Source organism: Anolis carolinensis, unplaced genomic scaffold, assembly GCF_035594765.1.
Source record: "Anolis carolinensis isolate JA03-04 unplaced genomic scaffold, rAnoCar3.1.pri scaffold_7, whole genome shotgun sequence".
Taxonomy (NCBI): Eukaryota; Metazoa; Chordata; class Lepidosauria; order Squamata; family Dactyloidae; genus Anolis; species Anolis carolinensis.
Genome location: NW_026943818.1, coordinates 10,216,069 through 10,235,618, shown reverse-complemented (window position 1 = coordinate 10,235,618; position 19,550 = coordinate 10,216,069). Strand labels below are relative to the sequence as shown.

At 45.6% G+C, this 19,550-nt stretch overlaps 1 protein-coding gene across 5 annotated transcripts in view; it reads right to left on the bottom strand.

Moving 5' to 3' along the window:
* Positions 1-19,550, bottom strand: part of mapkap1 (MAPK associated protein 1) — a 199,787-nt gene that overhangs the window by 88,115 nt on the left and 92,122 nt on the right. For 4 of the 5 annotated variants that reach the window (XM_062960432.1, XM_062960431.1, XM_062960433.1 and 1 more), the window contains one exon: positions 6,420-6,529. In XM_062960432.1, coding sequence (XP_062816502.1) covers positions 6,420-6,529 — 110 coding nt within the window. Of the gene's footprint in view, positions 1-3,208; positions 3,635-6,419; positions 6,530-19,550 lie in introns of those variants that run through there. The other variant, XM_062960435.1, reaches the window with a different exon arrangement.

Here is a 19,550-nt window from a genome sequence, read left to right as displayed (position 1 = left end):
TGGCCGGGCACAGCTATCTATATATATAAAATGATAAAGTTGTTTGCGCAGTGACTATAACAACAAAACTAAACATCCCAGAAATACGAAATTTGGCAACACAATGCAAAAGGCTTGCCTCCAGGTTACAACAACACAATCACACCACAAAACCACAATCCAGACCCACAACACTCACAACAACGCATCATGCGATAACAACACAACTAAACGCCCCAGAAATACAAAACTTGGCAACACAATGCAAAAGCCTTGCCTCCCGGTTGTAACAACACAACCACACCACAAAACCACACAGGACCCACAAAACTCACAACAACGCATTGTGACTATAACAACACAACTAAACGCCCCAGAAATACGAAACTTGGCAACACAACGCAAAAGCCTTCCCTCCAGGTTGTAACAACACAACCACACCACAAAACCACAATCCGGACCCATAAAACTCACAACAACGCATCGTGACTATAACAACACAACTAAACGCCTCAGAAATACGAAACTTGGCACACAACTAAACGCCCCAGAAATATAAAACTTAACAACACAACGCAAAAGCCTTGCCTCCCGGTTGTAACAACACAACCACACCACAAAACCACAATCCGGACCCACAAAACTCACAACAATGCATCATGACTATAACAACACAACTAAACGCCCCAGAAATACGAAACTTGGCACACAACTAAACGCCCCAGAAATATAAAACTTAACAACACAATGCAAAAGCCTTGCCTCCCGGTTGTAACAACACAACCACACCACAAAACCACAATCCGGACCCACAAAACTCACAACAATGCATCGTGACTATAACAACACAACTAAATGTCCCAGAAATACGAAACTTGGCACACAACTAGACGCCCCAGAAATATAAAACTTGACAACACAACGCAAAAACCTTGCCTCCCGGTTGTAACAACACAACCACATCACAAAACCACAATCAGGACCCACAAAACTCACAACAATGCATTGTGACTATAACAACACAACTAAACGCCCCAGAAATACGAAACTTGGCACACAACTAAACGCCCCAGAAATACAAAACTTGACAACACAACACAAAAGCATTTTCTCCCAGTTGTAACAACACAACTACACCTCAAAACCACAATCCGGACCCACAAAACTCACAACAACGCATCGTGACTATAACACAACAAAACGCCCCAGAAATACAAAATTTGACAACACAACGCAAAAGCCTTGCCTCCCAATTGTAAGAACACAACCACAACACAAAACCACAATCCGGACCCACAAAACTCACAACAACCCATCATGACTATAACAACACAACGAAACGCCCCAGAAATACAAAACTTGGCAAAACAATGCAAAAGCCTTGCCTCCCGGTTGTAACAACACAACCACACCACAAAACCACACCGGACCCACAAAACTCACAACAACGCATCATGACTATAACAACACAACTAAACGCCCCAGAAATACGAAACTTGGCAACACAACACAAAAGCATTCCCTCCCGATTGTAACAACACAACCACACCACAAAACCACAATCCGGACCCACAAAACTCACAACAATGCATCGTGACTATAACAACACAACTAAACGCCCCAGAAATACAAAACTTGGCACACAACTAAACAACCCAGAAATACAAAACTTCGCAACACAACACAAAAGCCGTGCCTCTCAGTTGTAACAACACAACCACACCACAAAACCACAATCCAGACCCACAAAACTCACAACAACGCATTGTGACTATAACAAATACAAAATTTGACAACACAACTCATCCACCTCCCCAATCCCTACATTCACACTTGGCCTCCAAAAAAACAATTACAATAATAACAATGACAACAACAACAACAATAAGAATCAACACCATCACAGGCAAGAAACAGCCAGGCACTGAGGCTGAGAGGCCAGTCAGTGCTAAATTGGGCCTCCAAAAAACAATACAGTAGCATCTAACTTATCCAACCTTCATAATCACTACAACAACAACAATAATAATAAACACCTACACAGGCAAAACAAAAAAAAAGACTATTGTACCACAATAAAAATATAAACCGCACTCAGCAGAATCAGACATTACAATTAACAACAAACCAAAGACAACAGGGATCTCAAGCAATTATCAATCAACACAAAAATTGAAGAAGGTAACAGACTTCAAATACTACTACTAATGTGAGTATAAAGAAGGGTGGAAGTCACAGCATAAATACAACCTAATGTAGACTGACCAACACCACCAGACTAAGCCACAGCAACGCGTGGCCGGGCACAGCTAGTATCTATATATATAATAAAAGTGAATGTTTGTATCTAGGTATGTGGGTATGTTTGTATGTTTCTGGGTATGTGCCAGCTTTCTAATTGGCCGCCACTTAAACGGACAACTACGACTGCCATGAATGCCGGACCTGGCCCCAACTTCACACAGTTACCCCCCATGACACACTTTACGGCCTGGTGCCGTTGGCGGGATGATGGACCATGGGTGATGGGATTTGTAGTACTTTCAATCGCAATAACTCTCACAGGCCACTGCAATGCCCACCAGTGATGGAACTGGACCAAACTTGGCACACAGAACCCCCATGAAACCCTTTCGGTCCTGGGGCAGATTGGGGAGCATGGACCAAGTAGCTTCATTCACTTCTTGCTCTGGGAGTTGTAGTTCACCCTTATACAGACAGCACTGAACCCAACCTACTTCGGATCTGGACCATACTTGGCATACTGCCTCATCATGCCCAACTGTGCATACAGACAGGGTTTCAGGGTGATTGTCCTTTGCCTCTGGGAGTTGTAGTTCACCTTTATCCAGACAGCACTGAACCCAGCTGACTTGGGATCTGGACCAAATTTGGCACACAGACCCAACATGGCCAATTGTGCATACAAGCCTACTTTGGGGGTGATTGTCCTGGGAATCTGGAAGTTGTAGTTCACGCTTATCCAGACAGCACTGGACCCAGCCAATGACAGATCTGGACCAAACTTAAGTGATATTTCTTCACATCCCAAAACAGCTCAATGCCCTCTACTAATATGTTGGATAATAAGGAGGCATTAAGGAAAAGCCTATTAAACATCAAATTACATTATGATTTTACAAATTAAGCACCAAAACATCATGTTAGACAACAAATTTGGCAGAAAAAGTAGTTCAATACGCAGTAATGCTATGTAGTAATTACTGTATTTATGAATTTAGCACCAAAATATCACGATATATTGAAAACATTGACTACAAAAATGTGTTGGATAATCCAGAACGTTGGATAAGCGAGTGTTGGATAAGTGAGACTCTACTGTACTGGTAGCCAGAGTTTGTTCATTTTCATGGTTTCCTCTTTTCTGTTGAAGTTGTCCACATACTTGTGAATTTCAATGGCTTCTCTGTGTAGTCTGACATGATAGTTGTTGGAGTGGTCAAGCATTTCTGTCAGGAGAGAATACTTCTAGGGAAACCCGGATACTTTGATGTTTCCACCATCCTTGTGGGAGGCTTCTCTCATGTCCCCGCATGGAGCTGGAGCTGATAGAGGGAACTCATCCACACTCTCCCCCGGTTGGATCCGAACCGGCAAACTTCAGGTCAGCAACCCAAACTTCAATTCATTCGTCCTGCCGGCACAAAACGCCACTGGATTAAGAGGTTGGTGAACTTGCCTGATCCTTCTTCCACAAAGTCTCTGTTCGAAGCCATTATTACATTGTGCACCTTGGAACACTATAAGTTACTTCCCAGACTCAAAAGTCATCTTCTGAAGCTCTCCTTTGGTCACCCCAACAAATGGAGTCACTTGAATGGATCCTCAGATAGAAAGGGTGTTTTTGGATCTACCCACTTCCAGAAGTATTCTCTCCTGACGTTTCGCCCACATCTATGGCAGGCATCCTCAGAGGTTGTGAGGTATATGCGGATGCCTGCCATAGATGTGGGCGAAACGTCAGGAGAGAATACTTCTGGAACATGGCCATACAGCCCGGAAAACATACAACAACCCTGTGATCCCGGCCATGAAAGCCTTCGACAACAAACTATTATATTACTGGGTTGTTGTATGTCTTTCGGGCTGTGTGGCCATGTTCCAGAAGTATTCTCTCCTGATGTTTCACCCACATCTATGGCAGGCATCCTCAGAGGTTGTGAGGTATGGATAAACTAAGGAAGGAAAGGAAAGAATATATATCTGTGTAGAGTCCAGGGTGTGGCAAGAGTCCTTTGTCACATACAACAACCCTGTGATCCTGGCCATGAAAGCCTTCGACAACAAACTATTATATTCCTCCTTGCTGCTCAGTGTCAATGAACTGGGGTTTTGATGCTCCAGGCTGGGATCCAGCTTGACATCCGGAAACGCCAAGCCGGGAACGTCTTGCTGAAGGCTTAAAAAAGAACCCAAAATCATCTGAACCAGAAGACAAGCAGCAGCAAAACAATGCCGGTTCTAATCTGCAAGGCAAGAGGGTAAGCTCACAGTTTGGCTACGCAAACACTCCAGCTGTCCCCATGAGCTGTGCATGAGAAAAGGAAAAGAGAATGAGACGGAAGGGACGTGACCCTTAGGAAAGAGATAAAAGTCATCCAGGAAAAAAAAGGGAACAAATGGGGGGTGGGGAGGTGTGAAGGTGTATGTGGGGAGATGGGGGGGGAACAGGAGCCGGCGAACACCATTCATCCCGGCTAACGACTTGTTCATTATGAGTGATGATGGATAAAGACTTCTCACGCTGAGATGAAATCAAGATTTATATGCATTGTTTCCTCTCCCAACTTGTGGGAAGATCATCACCGTCTAATTCTATCTCTGCGGCCAGCGATGGGCATCCGGAGAGCCGGTTATCAAACGGCGCAGTCAGCTGGCAAAAGCCGGGGACGTGCGGCTGGCACATCTGGACCGAGCCGCCAACAGCCGAGGGTGAACGATGACGCCTGGCGAGGGGCCAAATGGCTTGCCGACGCTAGCAGGTTCTCATCCACAGCCGCCCCTACCAGCCCTGCCTGCCTTCCTTCCTTCTCTCTCTCTCTCTCTTTTACGAGAATCAGATTTTCATTGCTTCATTCAATTGCTCTCCACTGCCATTTTTTACGGCTCTTATCGTTCCCTGCGAATATGGCCTTGAGACAGCTCATCCGTGTCCTTCGCTGTGTTATCTCTTCTAACTTTTATTAAAACTTCAGCTTTCATCTGAAGATAGCTAATTAAATCTGTGACAGATTATAGACTCGTTTGAAGAAGAAGAAAGAAAGGAGGGAGGGCGGGAGGAAAGAATGGCGCTCAACTACTTCTTTTTCTAAACGGGTGGGGAATTATGTTCCTTTTCTCGTTGCCGTTAAAACTCAAAGGGATGGCGGGGTAGCGAGAGAGAGAGAACGAGAAGTGTTCCATTCACTTAATCAAGACAAGATGCTTATCGGGACCCAGTCCATAGACAGGCTTATATTAAAGTTCTTTGTGGCATGACAAGACCCCGTGCCATTCCTCACCGTAATTATTTCTCGATGTTGAGAGAGCTTTTCGTAGCCTTGGGGCTGTAAGGGCACACCTGCTAATATGAACAGGGGTGAACAAAATAACCCCACAGGGCTGCAATCACGGCACAATTAAAAGAAGTGAAACGACGAGATTTCATACTTCTTCACCGTCTGGTGTGTCTAAAGACTTTTGCACAAAGAGAGGGAATCCAAACACTAAAGATGAGGGAAAATATGTCACCGGTTTTCACAACTTCATCATAGAGCTGGAAGGCGCCTTATGGGACAGGGAAATCAAACTTTGAACTATAGAACACAAAAGTAAGATCAGAAATGATTCTATTGAGTCCTGAGACACTTTGTGTCCAGATTTTAGAAGTTGTCACACCTTCCAAGGGCACTGATTTCCAGACCGAATGATTACAACGTGAATCCTTCTGGATTTTAAGTCACTATACCAATGATGGGCAACCTTTTGCGCTTGGTGTGTCAAAATTCACCAAAAAACCTAGCATGACTTGGGTGATGTGTCACTTCAAGAAAAAAAAAACATAATTTTGCAATACAGTAGAGTCTCACTTATTCAACATAAACGGGCCGGCAGAACGTTGGAAAAGCAAATATGTTGGATAATAAGGAGAGATTAAGAAAAAGCCTATTAAACATCAAATTAGGTTATGATTTTACTAATTAAGCATCAAAACATCATGTGGAAGTCCAAAACACCTGGAGGGCTGAAGTTGGCTCACGCCTGTTGTAAAGAATATTCCAACCTGTGTATAATGGGAAGTGCGAAGAGTGTGAAGACCTTATGTTAGTGCTTTTCCATGACAAGCGCAAGCAAATAGATTGCTAAGAAAAGGAATCAAAGCCAGGCAATTGAATCCTTGTTTCCCCCTCTCCCGGAAAGAGCGCAAAAAGAGCTCCCACCTGAGCTGCGCTGGGATCCTTTTCTCCGCTTCAAGGCCTTCTGCAAAACGTCCTTCATGGTGACCTTCATGCTGTCCACCTGGATAAGTGAGAATCCATGCGCAGCATTTCTGCAAGAGAAATGGAAAGGGGAGCCAATGAGACAGTAAGAGAGAGAGAGAGAGAGAGAGAGAAACACACACAAAGATAGACGCATGGATTTGAAGAATGCAAAAAAACGGTCACCAGAGGGCAGCTTGTGGCAAACAAAAGCCCTTGTGATGGTTATCTGGAGGCTTTTAAGGCCAGGGATGGATGGAGGAAGGAAGGAGAAGACAAGGCACATTCTAATCACATAGACTAGGATAGTCAACCCAGTATCAAGGCTGGTCCTACCATTAGACAGAACAAGGCAATTGCTTCAAGTGTTGTGTGTTTTCCGAGCTATATGGCCATGTTCCAGAAGTATTCTCTCCTGACGTTTCACCCACATCTATGGCAGGCATCCTCAGAGGTTGTGAGATATCTATATATATAAAAAGAGAATGGCATCGCTCCACCGGGCAAAACAACCAAACTAATGCCGCCCCCCCCCCCAACATAGAAAATTAACAACACAACCCCTCATCCACGTCTCTACGTTCTTACAAACAAACTACACATCCCTAACCTTCATTGGGCCAAAAAAAACCCCAAAAACCGGAATGCACCCCTTTGTGACCCACCTTAACTGACACTAAACAGCCTTGCAGCTTCAAAGCCAGGCTGCCTCCTAGGCCACAGCAAAAAAAAAAAAAAAAGACCACTTCAGTGTGAATTTTAAACCATTGTGTAGAAGGGTCCTCATATAATCCTGTTCCAGGCAAATCATATAACATTATCAATATAATGTATAATAATTACTGGGCTCTAATAACAATACACAACAATATAATCTCTAAAATCAGGACACTAAATAAACAACAACACTCAGAACACAGGGGAATTCCACACAGGAAACAACCAGGCCCAGCTAACACCTCCCAACAAAGGATTCCCTCATGCAGGAAGCAGCCAGGCTTGGAAGCTACAAGACCATTCAATGCTAAACAACTTAAATAATCACACTCAGCTAACACGTCCCAGTAAAGGATTCTTCCAGGTACTAACCAGGCAGACCTTGAAGCTGCAGGGCTATTCAATGCTAATCAAGGAGATCCATGGCAACACCTGCCTCAACCAGACAACAGTTCTTTCTACCACACCGCACGTTATTCCACACATATATCAACCCCTTTCTGGCCCACCTTGATTAACACTGAACAGCCTTGCAGCTTCAAAGCCAGACTTTGGAAACCACAAGGCTACTCCATCTCATTCAACCTGGCCTAACAAGGATACCCTATGTAGAAAACGGCCAGGCTTTCAAGCAGCGAGGCTATTCACTGCAATTCCAATTGGCCACAGCAACGCGTGGCAGGGCACAGCTAGTATGATATATAGCTCACAACCTGCCATAGATGTGGGTGAAACATCAGGAGAGAATACTTCTGGAACATGGCCATACAGCCCAGAAAACACACAACAACCCTGTGATCCCGGCCATGAAAGCCTTTGACAACACTTGAGAGTTGGCTTGCTCCTTGCCTCTATCAGCCAAAGGTCTTGGGCAGCCCTTTGGCAGGTTCTAGAGAGAAATATAAGCCAGTTCTGAGATGAATGAGTATACATAAATCCCTTACTATGACACCTAGTGCAGTTTGATGCACGCTCTTTGATTCTGGATTAGACTAACTGACATTTGTATTATGACAATGATTTTCAACCTGCATCACAGATTAGATGGAGTAGGGACTCGTAACTGCTCAAGTGGCAATACAACTGTTTATCTTTCAAGGTGCCGAAGGAGTTTGCCGGAGGATTTTCTTAGCTGCAACAGACGAGGTTTACACATCTGGAAGTTGTCCCTCGCACCTGTCGCTCGGGGATCCAGGTACTGCCTTGGACCCAGAGAAAAATGAGAGCTATCTGGCAAGATGGACGAGATCAGCCCAGAAGAACCTTTCAGAGCTTCATTTGTTTCAAATTGTTGCTTTTAGTTAATTGCTTATTTGTGTTTCATGCTACTACAAGGGCTTTGTTTTCCTCCTGACACTCTTAGCTGTTCTGAAAGCACTGACAGATGACCAGGACAGAAGTAAAGGAATGGGGCAAAATATTGGCCTAAGGACTGTTGTTCCTCCTGACCAGTGGCTCTCAACCTGTGCGTCCCCAGATGTTTTGGCCTTCAACTTATAGAAAACCTAACAGCTGGTAAACTGACTGGGATTTCTGGGAGTTGTAGGCCAAAACACCTGGGAACCACCAGAAACTCCTCAAAGCACAGCAGACAAAAAAACAGTACAAGAAAACCGCACTACAAACTAGAGCTGACAGCTGGCACAACAAAACATTGCATGGAAAGTTCCTTGACAAAACTGAAGGAAAAGCTGATAAGGAGAAGACCTGGCTCTGGCTCACAAATGGGACCCTGAAGAAGGAGACAGAAGGCCTGATCCTTGCAGCCCACGAGCAAGCCATCAGGACAAAGGCAATTCAGGCCAAGATCGTAAAAATAAGCTGATGACCCAAAATGCAGACTGTGCAAGGAAACCGATGAAACCATTGATCATCTCCTCAGCTGCTGTAAGAAAATTGCACAGACAGACTACAAACAGAGGCACAACTATGTTGCCCAAAGGATTCATTGGAACTTATGCCTCAAATACCACCTTCCAGAAGCAAAGAACTATTGGGATCACCAACCTGAAAAAGTATTGGAAAATGAGAACGCAAAGATACTGTGGGACTTCCGAATCCAGACTGACAAAGTTCTAGAACACAACACATCCCAGGGGACAGTCGCATTGACGAAAAACAACAGGAAAAACTCAGCCGCTATCAGGACCTCAAGATTGAACTGCAAAGACTCTGGCAGAAACCAGTACAGGTGGACCCAGTGGTGATGGGCACACTGGGTGCCGTGCCAAAAGATCTCAGTTGGCATTTGGAAACAATAGACATTGACAAAATTATGATCTGCCAACTGCAAAAGGCCACCCGACTGGGATCCGAAAATACATCACACAGTTCTAAACACTTGGGAAGTGTTCAACTTGTGATTCTGTGATACGAAATCCAGCATATCTATCTTGTTTGCTGTGTCAGACTGTGTCGTTGTGTCAATCATCATCATCATCATCATATGTTCAACTAAGGTATACATAGGATTCCAACTGTCAGACCTATTCAATAATGAAATTTAAATGTAACTGAAACCTAAATATATAATAGGATGAAATGTATATATCTCTCTCCTTTTCACTTTATTTTTACCTAATGGTCTTGGAGTACTTTTATAGGGGAGTCTTTCCCCCTCTCCCACCCTTGGCAAAAAAATAACATGGCCAGGGAGTTTTGGCTCCAGCACACCCTCTCCTCTTCGCCTCCAGCTTAATAAATTGTGATCCTTTTTGGCTTTGGCTGGATGTTGAACAGCCTAAACCTTTCCCTGACATTTAAGACAGCTCAAGAGGACAAAGTTTGAAAACTCAAGGCTGTGCAGCACATGGTGGTGCGTCTCATGGTGCTCGGCCAAACTCCAAAGTAAACATCAAGAAAATGAGCTGAGCTGCAGAAAGAAAGCCGATCTGCAAAGAGGCTCAGGCAAAGTTGAAATACAAGGCAGCAAAATTGATGGGAGTGAGGAAATGCCTTGCCCTCGAGTTTCTGCACAGACATAGATTTAATTCCAGAATATTTGGGGAGTTGCTTAAATCCTTTTAAGACCAGAACCAGAGTCCTGTCGCACAAAACTCCCAAGTTTTAGGTTTGCACAAAATATATTTTTTAAGATTGGTGATAAAGGAGAATCCTTGTACCAATGGAAACCCACTGGGTGATCTTGGGTAAATCTCATCCTCGGAGGAAGGCAATAGTAAACCCATTTCTGAACAAGTCTTGCCAAGGTAACTCTGTTGCCATAAGTCTGAAACAACATGAAGGCAGACAACAACAAACTTTGAGAATCTGGTTTGCTACTATTTATTTATCGTGTCAGAAGCAAATTGAGGGTACAGTTATAGTGTATTTAAAAAACAAAACAAAAACAAAGTTAAAAACTTGACATTATACTAGATTTCCCTTGAACAGAAGCTGGCCACTTGGAATGCCTCTGGTGTCGCTGTAAGAAGGTCCTCCATTGTGCATGCAGCAAGGCTCAGACTGCATTGTAATAAGTGGTCTGTGGTTTGCTCTTCTCCGCACTCGCATGTCGTGGACTCCACTTTGTGCCCCCATTTCTTAAGGTTGGCTCTGCATCTTGCGGTGCCAGAGCGCAATCCGTTCAGCGCTTTCCAAGTCGCCCAGTCTTCCGTGTGCCTAGGAGGAAGTTTCTCATCTGGTCTCAGTCACTGATTAAGGTTCTGGTTTTTAGCCTGCCACTTTTGGACTCTCGCTTGCTGAGATGCTCCTGTGAGAATCTCTGTAGATCTTAGAAAACGATTTCTTTCTAGCTGATATCCGAACAAAGGCTGAGCCAGAGATATCATTGCCTTGGTCCTTTCGTTATTGGCTGCTATTTCCTGACAGATGTCAGATTGTGCAATACCAGCTAAACAGTATTATTTCTCCAGCCGTGTAGAGCACAGACATCTTGCAATAATGCAGCATGTCTCATTAAGAGCCACATCCACTGTTTTAATGTGGTGAGATGTATTCCATACTGGGCATGCTTATTCATCAGCAGAGGAGCAAAGCGCAAGGGCAGATGTCTTCACTGTGTCTGGTTGTGATCACCAGGTTGTACCACTGCAAGGATACAATGGTAGCCTGGAAATGCCTGTGGTGTGGTTCAGCAGGACATTTTTTACATTGGAAATAGGAGAAGAATGATGTTGGATCGAACCAAAGAAGTCCAGGATCTCATTTTACCATAGTTTCCATAGAAAAATCATAAAGAAAGCAACAGATCCCTTTCATGACAGTTCCTCCTGCCCTTTTTCTGGTACACAGAAGTGGGCTTTCCACACAGAAGAATTCTTGGTTTTCCTGCTTGAAAGTTACAGTGGAACCATACATTGTATTACAGTACACTAGACTGGAGAAAGAGGACCATCCAACATGAGTTTCCTTGGTCTCCAGATACTCTGAGAAGACCACAACCAGGGCAGAGAGGATGATTCTATGGTCACTTCCCAGCAGAAATTGACCACAAGTCACGATGGAGGACCTAGAGATTCCTAGAAAGGTGTTGTTTCGGAGAAAACAAATACCAGTTTTAAACTTTTTCACTATTACTGGGCTCATTTGCTCCTAACCCTGGCAACTGTTCTACAAAACTTCAGGTTTCCCTCAAACCTTTGGAAGATAACCCTCTTATGAAACGATGCCGCTGTTTTGGTGACCACCAGCTCTTGGAGAGTGAATAAGATCTAGAGCGTTTCCATCAGAGTTGCCTCAGAAAAATCCTGCCAATCTCTTGGGAAGACAGGCGGACAAATGTCAGCATGCTGGAAGAAGCAAAAACCAGCAGCATTGAAGCGATGCTCCTACGCCAACAACTCCGCTGGACTGGCCACGTTGTCTGAATGCCCAAAGATCACCGTCTCCCAAAGCAGTTACTCTACTCTGAAATGTAACGTTGGTGGGCAGGAAAAGAGATTTAAAATGGGCTCAAAGCTAACCTTAACAACTGTGGCATAGACACTGAGAACTGGGAAGCCCTGGCCCTTGAGCACTCTAACTGGAGGTCAGCTGTGACCAGCAGTGCTGCGGAGTTTGAAGAGGCACGAATGGAGGGCTTAAGGGAGAAACGTGCCAAGAGGAAGGCCTGTCAAGCCAACCCTGATCGGGACCGCCTTCCACCTGGAAACCGATATCCTCACTGTGGTAGAACATGCAGATCAAGAATAGGTCTCTTCAGCCACCTACGGACACCCCCCCAAGGCAACAGAAATGGGAGACAATCGTCCTCGAACTACGAGGGATCACCTAAGTAAGTAAGTGCATTGATGGAGAGGTCCTTATATCCCCCAATCCCAGCATCCCTGTGAATATGTGGGCCATTTCTGGGAGAAAAACACATGCAAACATGTGAGTGCAAATTGAAATTTCTACAAATTTGGACAGGGTCTGGAGTGGCCAGCTCCTCAGCCTGAAAGCCTTCAAGTTAATTGTTCCAACTCCTCCGTGGCAAAACCCCGGCCATCCTTTACCTCAAAACCTGGAGTCCGTCCCAGAACCGATCTTTACAAGTTTATTTTACTGATCAAAGCGAAATAAGAAGAAACGTGTGCGTAGGGGGGGAAGCATGGGCCATGGGGTGGGGGGAAAGAGGGAAAGAGAAAGCCCTGCGTTTGACTATATTTAGTGGAACTATTTCAGTAAGTGAGGCCTTGGCAACATCTAGAGAATATAATGTGCAGCCTGAAACTGTAAACTCTGGGATGTTTGTCCTGGCGTGGGGCCAGGTTGGGGCCACAGCAGCGTCAATCTTGGAAGAGCAGCGGAGGGCTGACAACCGGGGTCTTGAGCCTGGGGGAGGTGGGAAGGCTGCTTGGAGAACAGTCCATCACGCCCGTCTCTGCTGGTTTCCTGAGGCTCGGGGGCAAACATTCAACCGTCTGCACTTCTCTGTACAGTCAGGCAATGTTTCAGTTTCCATAAAAAATCAGGATTACCTCCTTCCCGACCTAATCTCCAGTTCTGTCTTCCCTTCTTTTGCTTGTTATGGACCATCTGTCCATAACCTCTTCTTTCTTTGTCCTCTGAGTTTCAACTCACCAATTTTTCTCTCCTGTTGTAAGAAACCTTTTAACAAAGCCTCTAACCCAGGGGTCCCCAAACTTTTAAAGCAGAGGGCCGGTCCACAATTCTTCAGACTATTGAGGGGCCGAATTATCATTTGGAAAAAAAATACAAACGAATCCTATGCATACTGCACATGTCTTATTTGTAGTGCAACAACAACAACAACAACAACAACGAAAGAACAATACAATATTTAAAAATGAAAACAATTTTAACCAACATAAACCTATTAGGATTTCAATGGAAAGTGTGGGCCTGCTACTGGCCAATGAGATAGTCAAGATTGTTGTTGTTGTTGTGTGCCTTCAAGTCATGTCAGACTTTGGCCGAGCCTAAGTCTAAAATTAATTATTTATTTACTACATTTATATCCCACCCTTCTCACCCTGAAGGGGACTCAGAGCAGTTGTATGTACATATTATATTATATTATTAGCATAACACAATATTAGCATTATATATTACTATATTGAACTATACCACTATACTATTATATAATATGTAATATATAACATATAATTAATATTATTATATGGTATTACTATTAGTATTATATTGTATAACATAAGATTATTATCAATATTATATGTATATACAATATATTATATTATTAAAACTTATATAAAAATATTATATTATAAAACTGAGGGCAGGGGCCAGGAAAATGATCTTGGAGGGCCGCATCCGGCCCCCGGGCCTTAGTTTGGGGACCCCTGCTCTAACCCAAACTAAGGCCAAACTAAGATCACTGACCTGGCCCCCGCCCTCAGTTTTAGACTTAGGCTCACCCAAAGTCCGAAATGACTTGAAGGCACAACAACAACAATCCTACTTAAGTTGACTATCTCTTTGGCCAGAAGCAGGCCCACACTTCCCATTGAAATCCTGATAGGTTTACACAGTATGTTGGTTAAAATTGTTTTTATTTTTAAATATTGCATTGCTCTTTAATTTACTAATACTGTGCAATCCTAATAATATAATATATTGTGTATACATATAATATTGATAATAATATTATAATGTAATACAATATAATATTTATTTATTTATTTATTACAGTATTTCTACCCCACCCTTCTCACCCAATAGGGGACTCAGGACGGCTAATAATAATAATAATACAATATAATAATATTGTATAATATAATAATATTAATTATATATTATATATCAATTGTAATACTAATAATGTTATGGTATAGTGGTATAGTATAATATAGTAATACAGTAGAGTCTCACTTATCCAACATAAACAGGCCGGCAGAATGTTGGATAAGCGAATATGTTGGATAATAAGGAGGGATTAAGGAAAAGCCTATTAAACATCAAATTACATTTTGATTTTACAAATTAAGCACCAAAACATCATGTTTTACAACAAATTTGACAGAATAAGCAGTTCAATACACAGCAATGTTATGTAGTAATTACTGTATTTACAAATTTAGCACAAAAACATCACAATGTATTGGAAACATTAACTACAAAAACATTGACTACTAAAAGGCAGACTGCGTTGGATAATCCAGAATGTTGGATACGCGAATGTTGGATAAGTGAGACTCTACTGTATATAATGCTAATATTGTGATATGCTAATAATATAATATATTGTATGTACATATAACTTGTAAGCCGCTCTGAGTCCCCTTTGGGGTGAGAGAGGGTGAGGTATAAATGTAGTAAACAAACAAACAAACAAACAAATACATAATTGTTCTTGGGTTTTTTTTTTTTGCACTACAAATAAGACATGTGCAGTGTGCATAGGAATTTGTTTGTATATTTTTAATGATAATTCGGCCCCTCAACAATCTGAGGGGCCATGAACCAGTGCTCCACTTAAAAAGTTTGAGGACCCCTGCTCTAACCCATGCACACCACGGATTCATAGTGCTATGATTCCTCTTTAGCTGTCCATGAGATCCTGGGCTTGGTGGTTGAGGGAGTTTAGCATCCTAAGCCACAGTGACCCTCTTAACACCAAACTCCAGGAAAATCTGTGGCAGTTAAAGTAGAAGAACATCACTGTAATTGTATAGTGTGAATGAGCTCTTTTGTGTCTCTTTGCTGATACCCGGCAAGCTACTGGCATCCAGGTACTGTTGTAACCCAGCAGCAGTCACAGCAGGTTGATGGGGTCACTGATGTTTTTGAGTCAGATGGGATTGTGGGTTTTCCTGGGATTCCGTCTCATGTAGAATGCCATTCTCATGCAGAGCCAGAAAGAGAAACTGCTTTAGACACAGACACAGTTGGGCCTGAGAATCAAATTACCTCTGATCCTCTAGGCCAGTGATTCCCAAAGTGGATGCTACTGCCCCCTGGTGGGCGCTGGAGTGATCCTGGGGGGCGGTGATGGCACCTATTAGGACACGGGGGCGGGGCCAGAGGAGGGTGGGGCCTCTTCCCGTGCCGGAGACAGAGCTGAGCACCTGAGCCGCCTGTTAGGACACACAGGGGGCCGAGCTAGAGGAGTGGGCGTGGCTTCTTCCCAAGAGCCTGAGATAGGGCTGAGCCTCTATACCTCTCCTGAGGTTCTTGTTGGGACACAGAGGGCGGAGCTAGGGAACGAGGCAGGGCCTCTTCCCAAGTGCCGGAGACAGGGCTGAGCCCCTGAGCCGCCTGTTAGGACACACAGGGGGCCGAGCTAGAGGAGTGGGCGTGGCTTCTTCCCAAGAGCCTGAGATAGGGCTGAGCCTCTATACCTCTCCTGAGGTTCTTGTTGGGACACAGAGGGCGGAGCTAGGGAACGAGGCAGGGCCTCTTCCCAAGTGCCGGAGACAGGGCTGAGCCCCTGAGGCACCTGTTAGGACACACAGGGGGCGGAGTTAGAGGAGTGGGCGTGGCTTCTTCCCAAGAGCCTGAGACAAGGCTGAACCTCTATATCTCTCCTGAGGTTCTTGTTGGGACACAGAGTGCGGAGCTAGGGAACGAGGCAGAGCCTCTTCCCAAGTGCCGGAGACAGAGCTGAGCTCCTGAGCCGCCTGTTAGGACACACAGGGGGCGGAGTTAGAGGAGTGGGCGTGGCTTCTTCCCAAGAGCCTGAGACAAGGCTGAACCTCTATATCTCTCCTGAGGTTCTTGTTGGGACACAGAGGGCGGAGCTAGGGAACGAGGCAGAGCCTCTTCCCAAGTGCCGGAGACAGGGCTGGGCCCCTGAGCCGCCTGTTAGGACACACAGGGGGCGGAGTTAGAGGAGTGGGCGTGGCTTCTTCCCAAGAGCCTGAGACAGGGCTGAGCCTCTATATCTCTCCTGAGGTTCTTGTTGGGACACAGAGGGCGGAGCTAGGGAACGAGGCAGAGCCTCTTCCCAAGTGCCGGAGACAGGGCTGGGCCCCTGAGCCGCCTGTTAGGACACACAGGGGGCGGAGTTAGAGGAGTGGGCGTGGCTTCTTCCCAAGAGCCTGAGACAGGGCTGAGCCTCTATATCTCTCCTGAGGTTCTTGTTGGGACACAGAGGGCGGAGCTAGGGAACGAGGCAGAGCCTCTTCCCAAGTGCCGGAGACAGGGCTGAGCCCCTGAGCCGCCTGTTAGGACACACAGGGGGCGGAGTTAGAGGAGTGGGCGTGGCTTCTTCCCAAGAGCCTGAGACAGGGCTGAGCCTCTATATCTCTCCTGAGGTTCTTGTTGGGACACAGAGGGCGGAGCTAGGGAACGAGGCAGAGCCTCTTCCCAAGTGCCGGAGACAGGGCTGGGCCCCTGAGCCGCCTGTTAGGACACACAGGGGGCGGAGTTAGAGGAGTGGGCGTGGCTTCTTCCCAAGAGCCTGAGACAGGGCTGAGCCTCTATATCTCTCCTGAGGTTCTTGTTGGGACACAGAGGGCGGAGCTAGGGAACGAGGCAGAGCCTCTTCCCAAGTGCCGGAGACAGGGCTGGGCCCCTGAGCCGCCTGTTAGGACACACAGGGGGCGGAGTTAGAGGAGTGGGCGTGGCTTCTTCCCAAGAGCCTGAGACAGGGCTGAGCCTCTATATCTCTCCTGAGGTTCTTGTTGGGACACAGAGGGCGGAGCTAGGGAACGAGGCAGAGCCTCTTCCCAAGTGCCGGAGACAGGGCTGGGCCCCTGAGCCGCCTGTTAGGACACACAGGGGGCGGAGTTAGAGGAGTGGGCGTGGCTTCTTCCCAAGAGCCTGAGACAGGGCTGAGCCTCTATATCTCTCCTGAGGTTCTTGTTGGGACACAGAGGGCGGAGCTAGGGAACGAGGCAGAGCCTCTTCCCAAGTGCCGGAGACAGGGCTGGGCCCCTGAGCCGCCTGTTAGGACACACAGGGGGCGGAGTTAGAGGAGTGGGCGTGGCTTCTTCCCAAGAGCCTGAGACAGGGCTGAGCCTCTATATCTCTCCTGAGGTTCTTGTTGGGACACAGAGGGCGGAGCTAGGGAACGAGGCAGAGCCTCTTCCCAAGTGCCGGAGACAGGGCTGGGCCCCTGAGCCGCCTGTTAGGACACACAGGGGGCGGAGTTAGAGGAGTGGGCGTGGCTTCTTCCCAAGAGCCTGAGACAGGGCTGAGCCTCTATATCTCTCCTGAGGTTCTTGTTGGGACACAGAGGGCGGAACTAGGGAATGAGGCGGGGCCTCCTTCCAAGAGCCCAAGACAGGGCTGAGCCTCTATACCTCTCCTGAGAGGTCTTTTAGGACTAACGGGTGGGGCTAGGGATGGGGGCGGGGCCTCTTCCCAAGAGCGCGAGACAGGGCTGAGCCTCTGTATACCTCCCGTGAGGCGCTTGTTAGAAAATGATTTCCAGTTTTTGCTGTTCTTGTGATCTGCGGACACCCCTCCGCTTAGCCCTGGCTATCGGGCCGTGCCGAAATGTAGGGAGAAAGTATATAAATAAATATAATAGGTTGAAGCTTCATTTCCTTAGGTAAGTCCTGAGCCGCTTTGTGTGAGTTATGAGTCAAGGGGAAACATCTCCGCCGGAAACGGTGACCGAAGGGGTGGGGATATCGCCTCGCCCCTTTGCAAAGTAGAGTCTCTTAAAAAAGAAATTTAATTGGGCCGGGAGACGAACCCTTCCTCAAGCCGGCTTCGCCCTAACCCTCTTCCTTCCCAATCATTTTACGAAAACATACCCGGGTGACAAGGTTAAATCAAGCAAAGGAAAATCCCTGGCACTTATCATCCGCCGGCATTACTGATAAATTGCGCAGCGGAGGAATAAAGGATTACCTTCTGTATTTTTTCATTACACTTTTCTTTTGTTACAGAATACATAAATCCATTGTGGCACAATGTAATATGTATCATCGCGCTACACCTGTGGACGCTTCATAGCGGCTGCCATGTCGGTGCAGTCAGGAATGATGAGTGAACCCCCCGTGAATGTTAATGATAGTGATCATTCTGAGGTAACTTGGCTTTCCATCTTCCTTTACAGCCTCGATGCCGGAGCCAGGGTGGCAAGGTTCAGGAGAGGGAAAATGAAGGGAAAAGACGACGGGGGAAAAAAGAGAAAGCGAGAGAGAAGCGAGGAGGACTCCGATCCCTTGAGGGGAGAAATGCGTGGTGCTTCACCCTCGGACTAGGCTTGGGCAAATCCATTACGAGACAAGAAGGAGGAGGAGGAGGAGGAGAAAAGCTAAGACAAGAGGGACCTGTACAGAAAAGTTTCAGGCAAAGACCAGGTTTGCTCATGAGGTTTGCAAAAAAGATAACCTGAATTTCTTGGGGTCGAGACTGCAGCCAGAACTCCAGATTTGTAGTTTTTGCAAATTTCGTAGAATCCTAGAGTTGGAAGAGACCTCGTGGGCCATCCAGTCCACATCCATTCTGCCAAAAATTCGCATTCAAAGCACCCCGACAGATGGCCGTCCAGCCTCTGTTTAAAAGCCTCCATCACATTCTAAGGCAGAGAGTTGCTGAGGCATTGCATCCATTTAACCCTTTCAGTGATTGACTCACATTTTTGTTATTAAAAATGCCTAGTTAATTTTTAATATTTCTGACAGTTTTGACTTTTACGTATTTGATTATTTTTTGATTTGATGTAAAATGTTCTCTCTAACAAAATCTAGGGGGCCTTCCAGACATGCCCTATATCCCAGGATCTGATGCCAGGTTTTCTGCTTTAAACTTGATTATATGAGTTCCCACTGCCAGATAATCTGGGATAAACAGAAAACCTGGGATCAGATCCTGGGATATAGGGCCTGTCTGGAAGAGCCCTAGATCCTTCAGTTTGATTCTATGGTCAAGTTCTTCCAGTCATGCTGGAGGACATACTGAAATCTTATAGAGAACAACTCTCTAGAAGTTCAGCAGTTAAACAGCTCTCTCTCGAACCTCTGTTTCAAAGCCTCCAAAGAAGGAGTGTCCGCCACA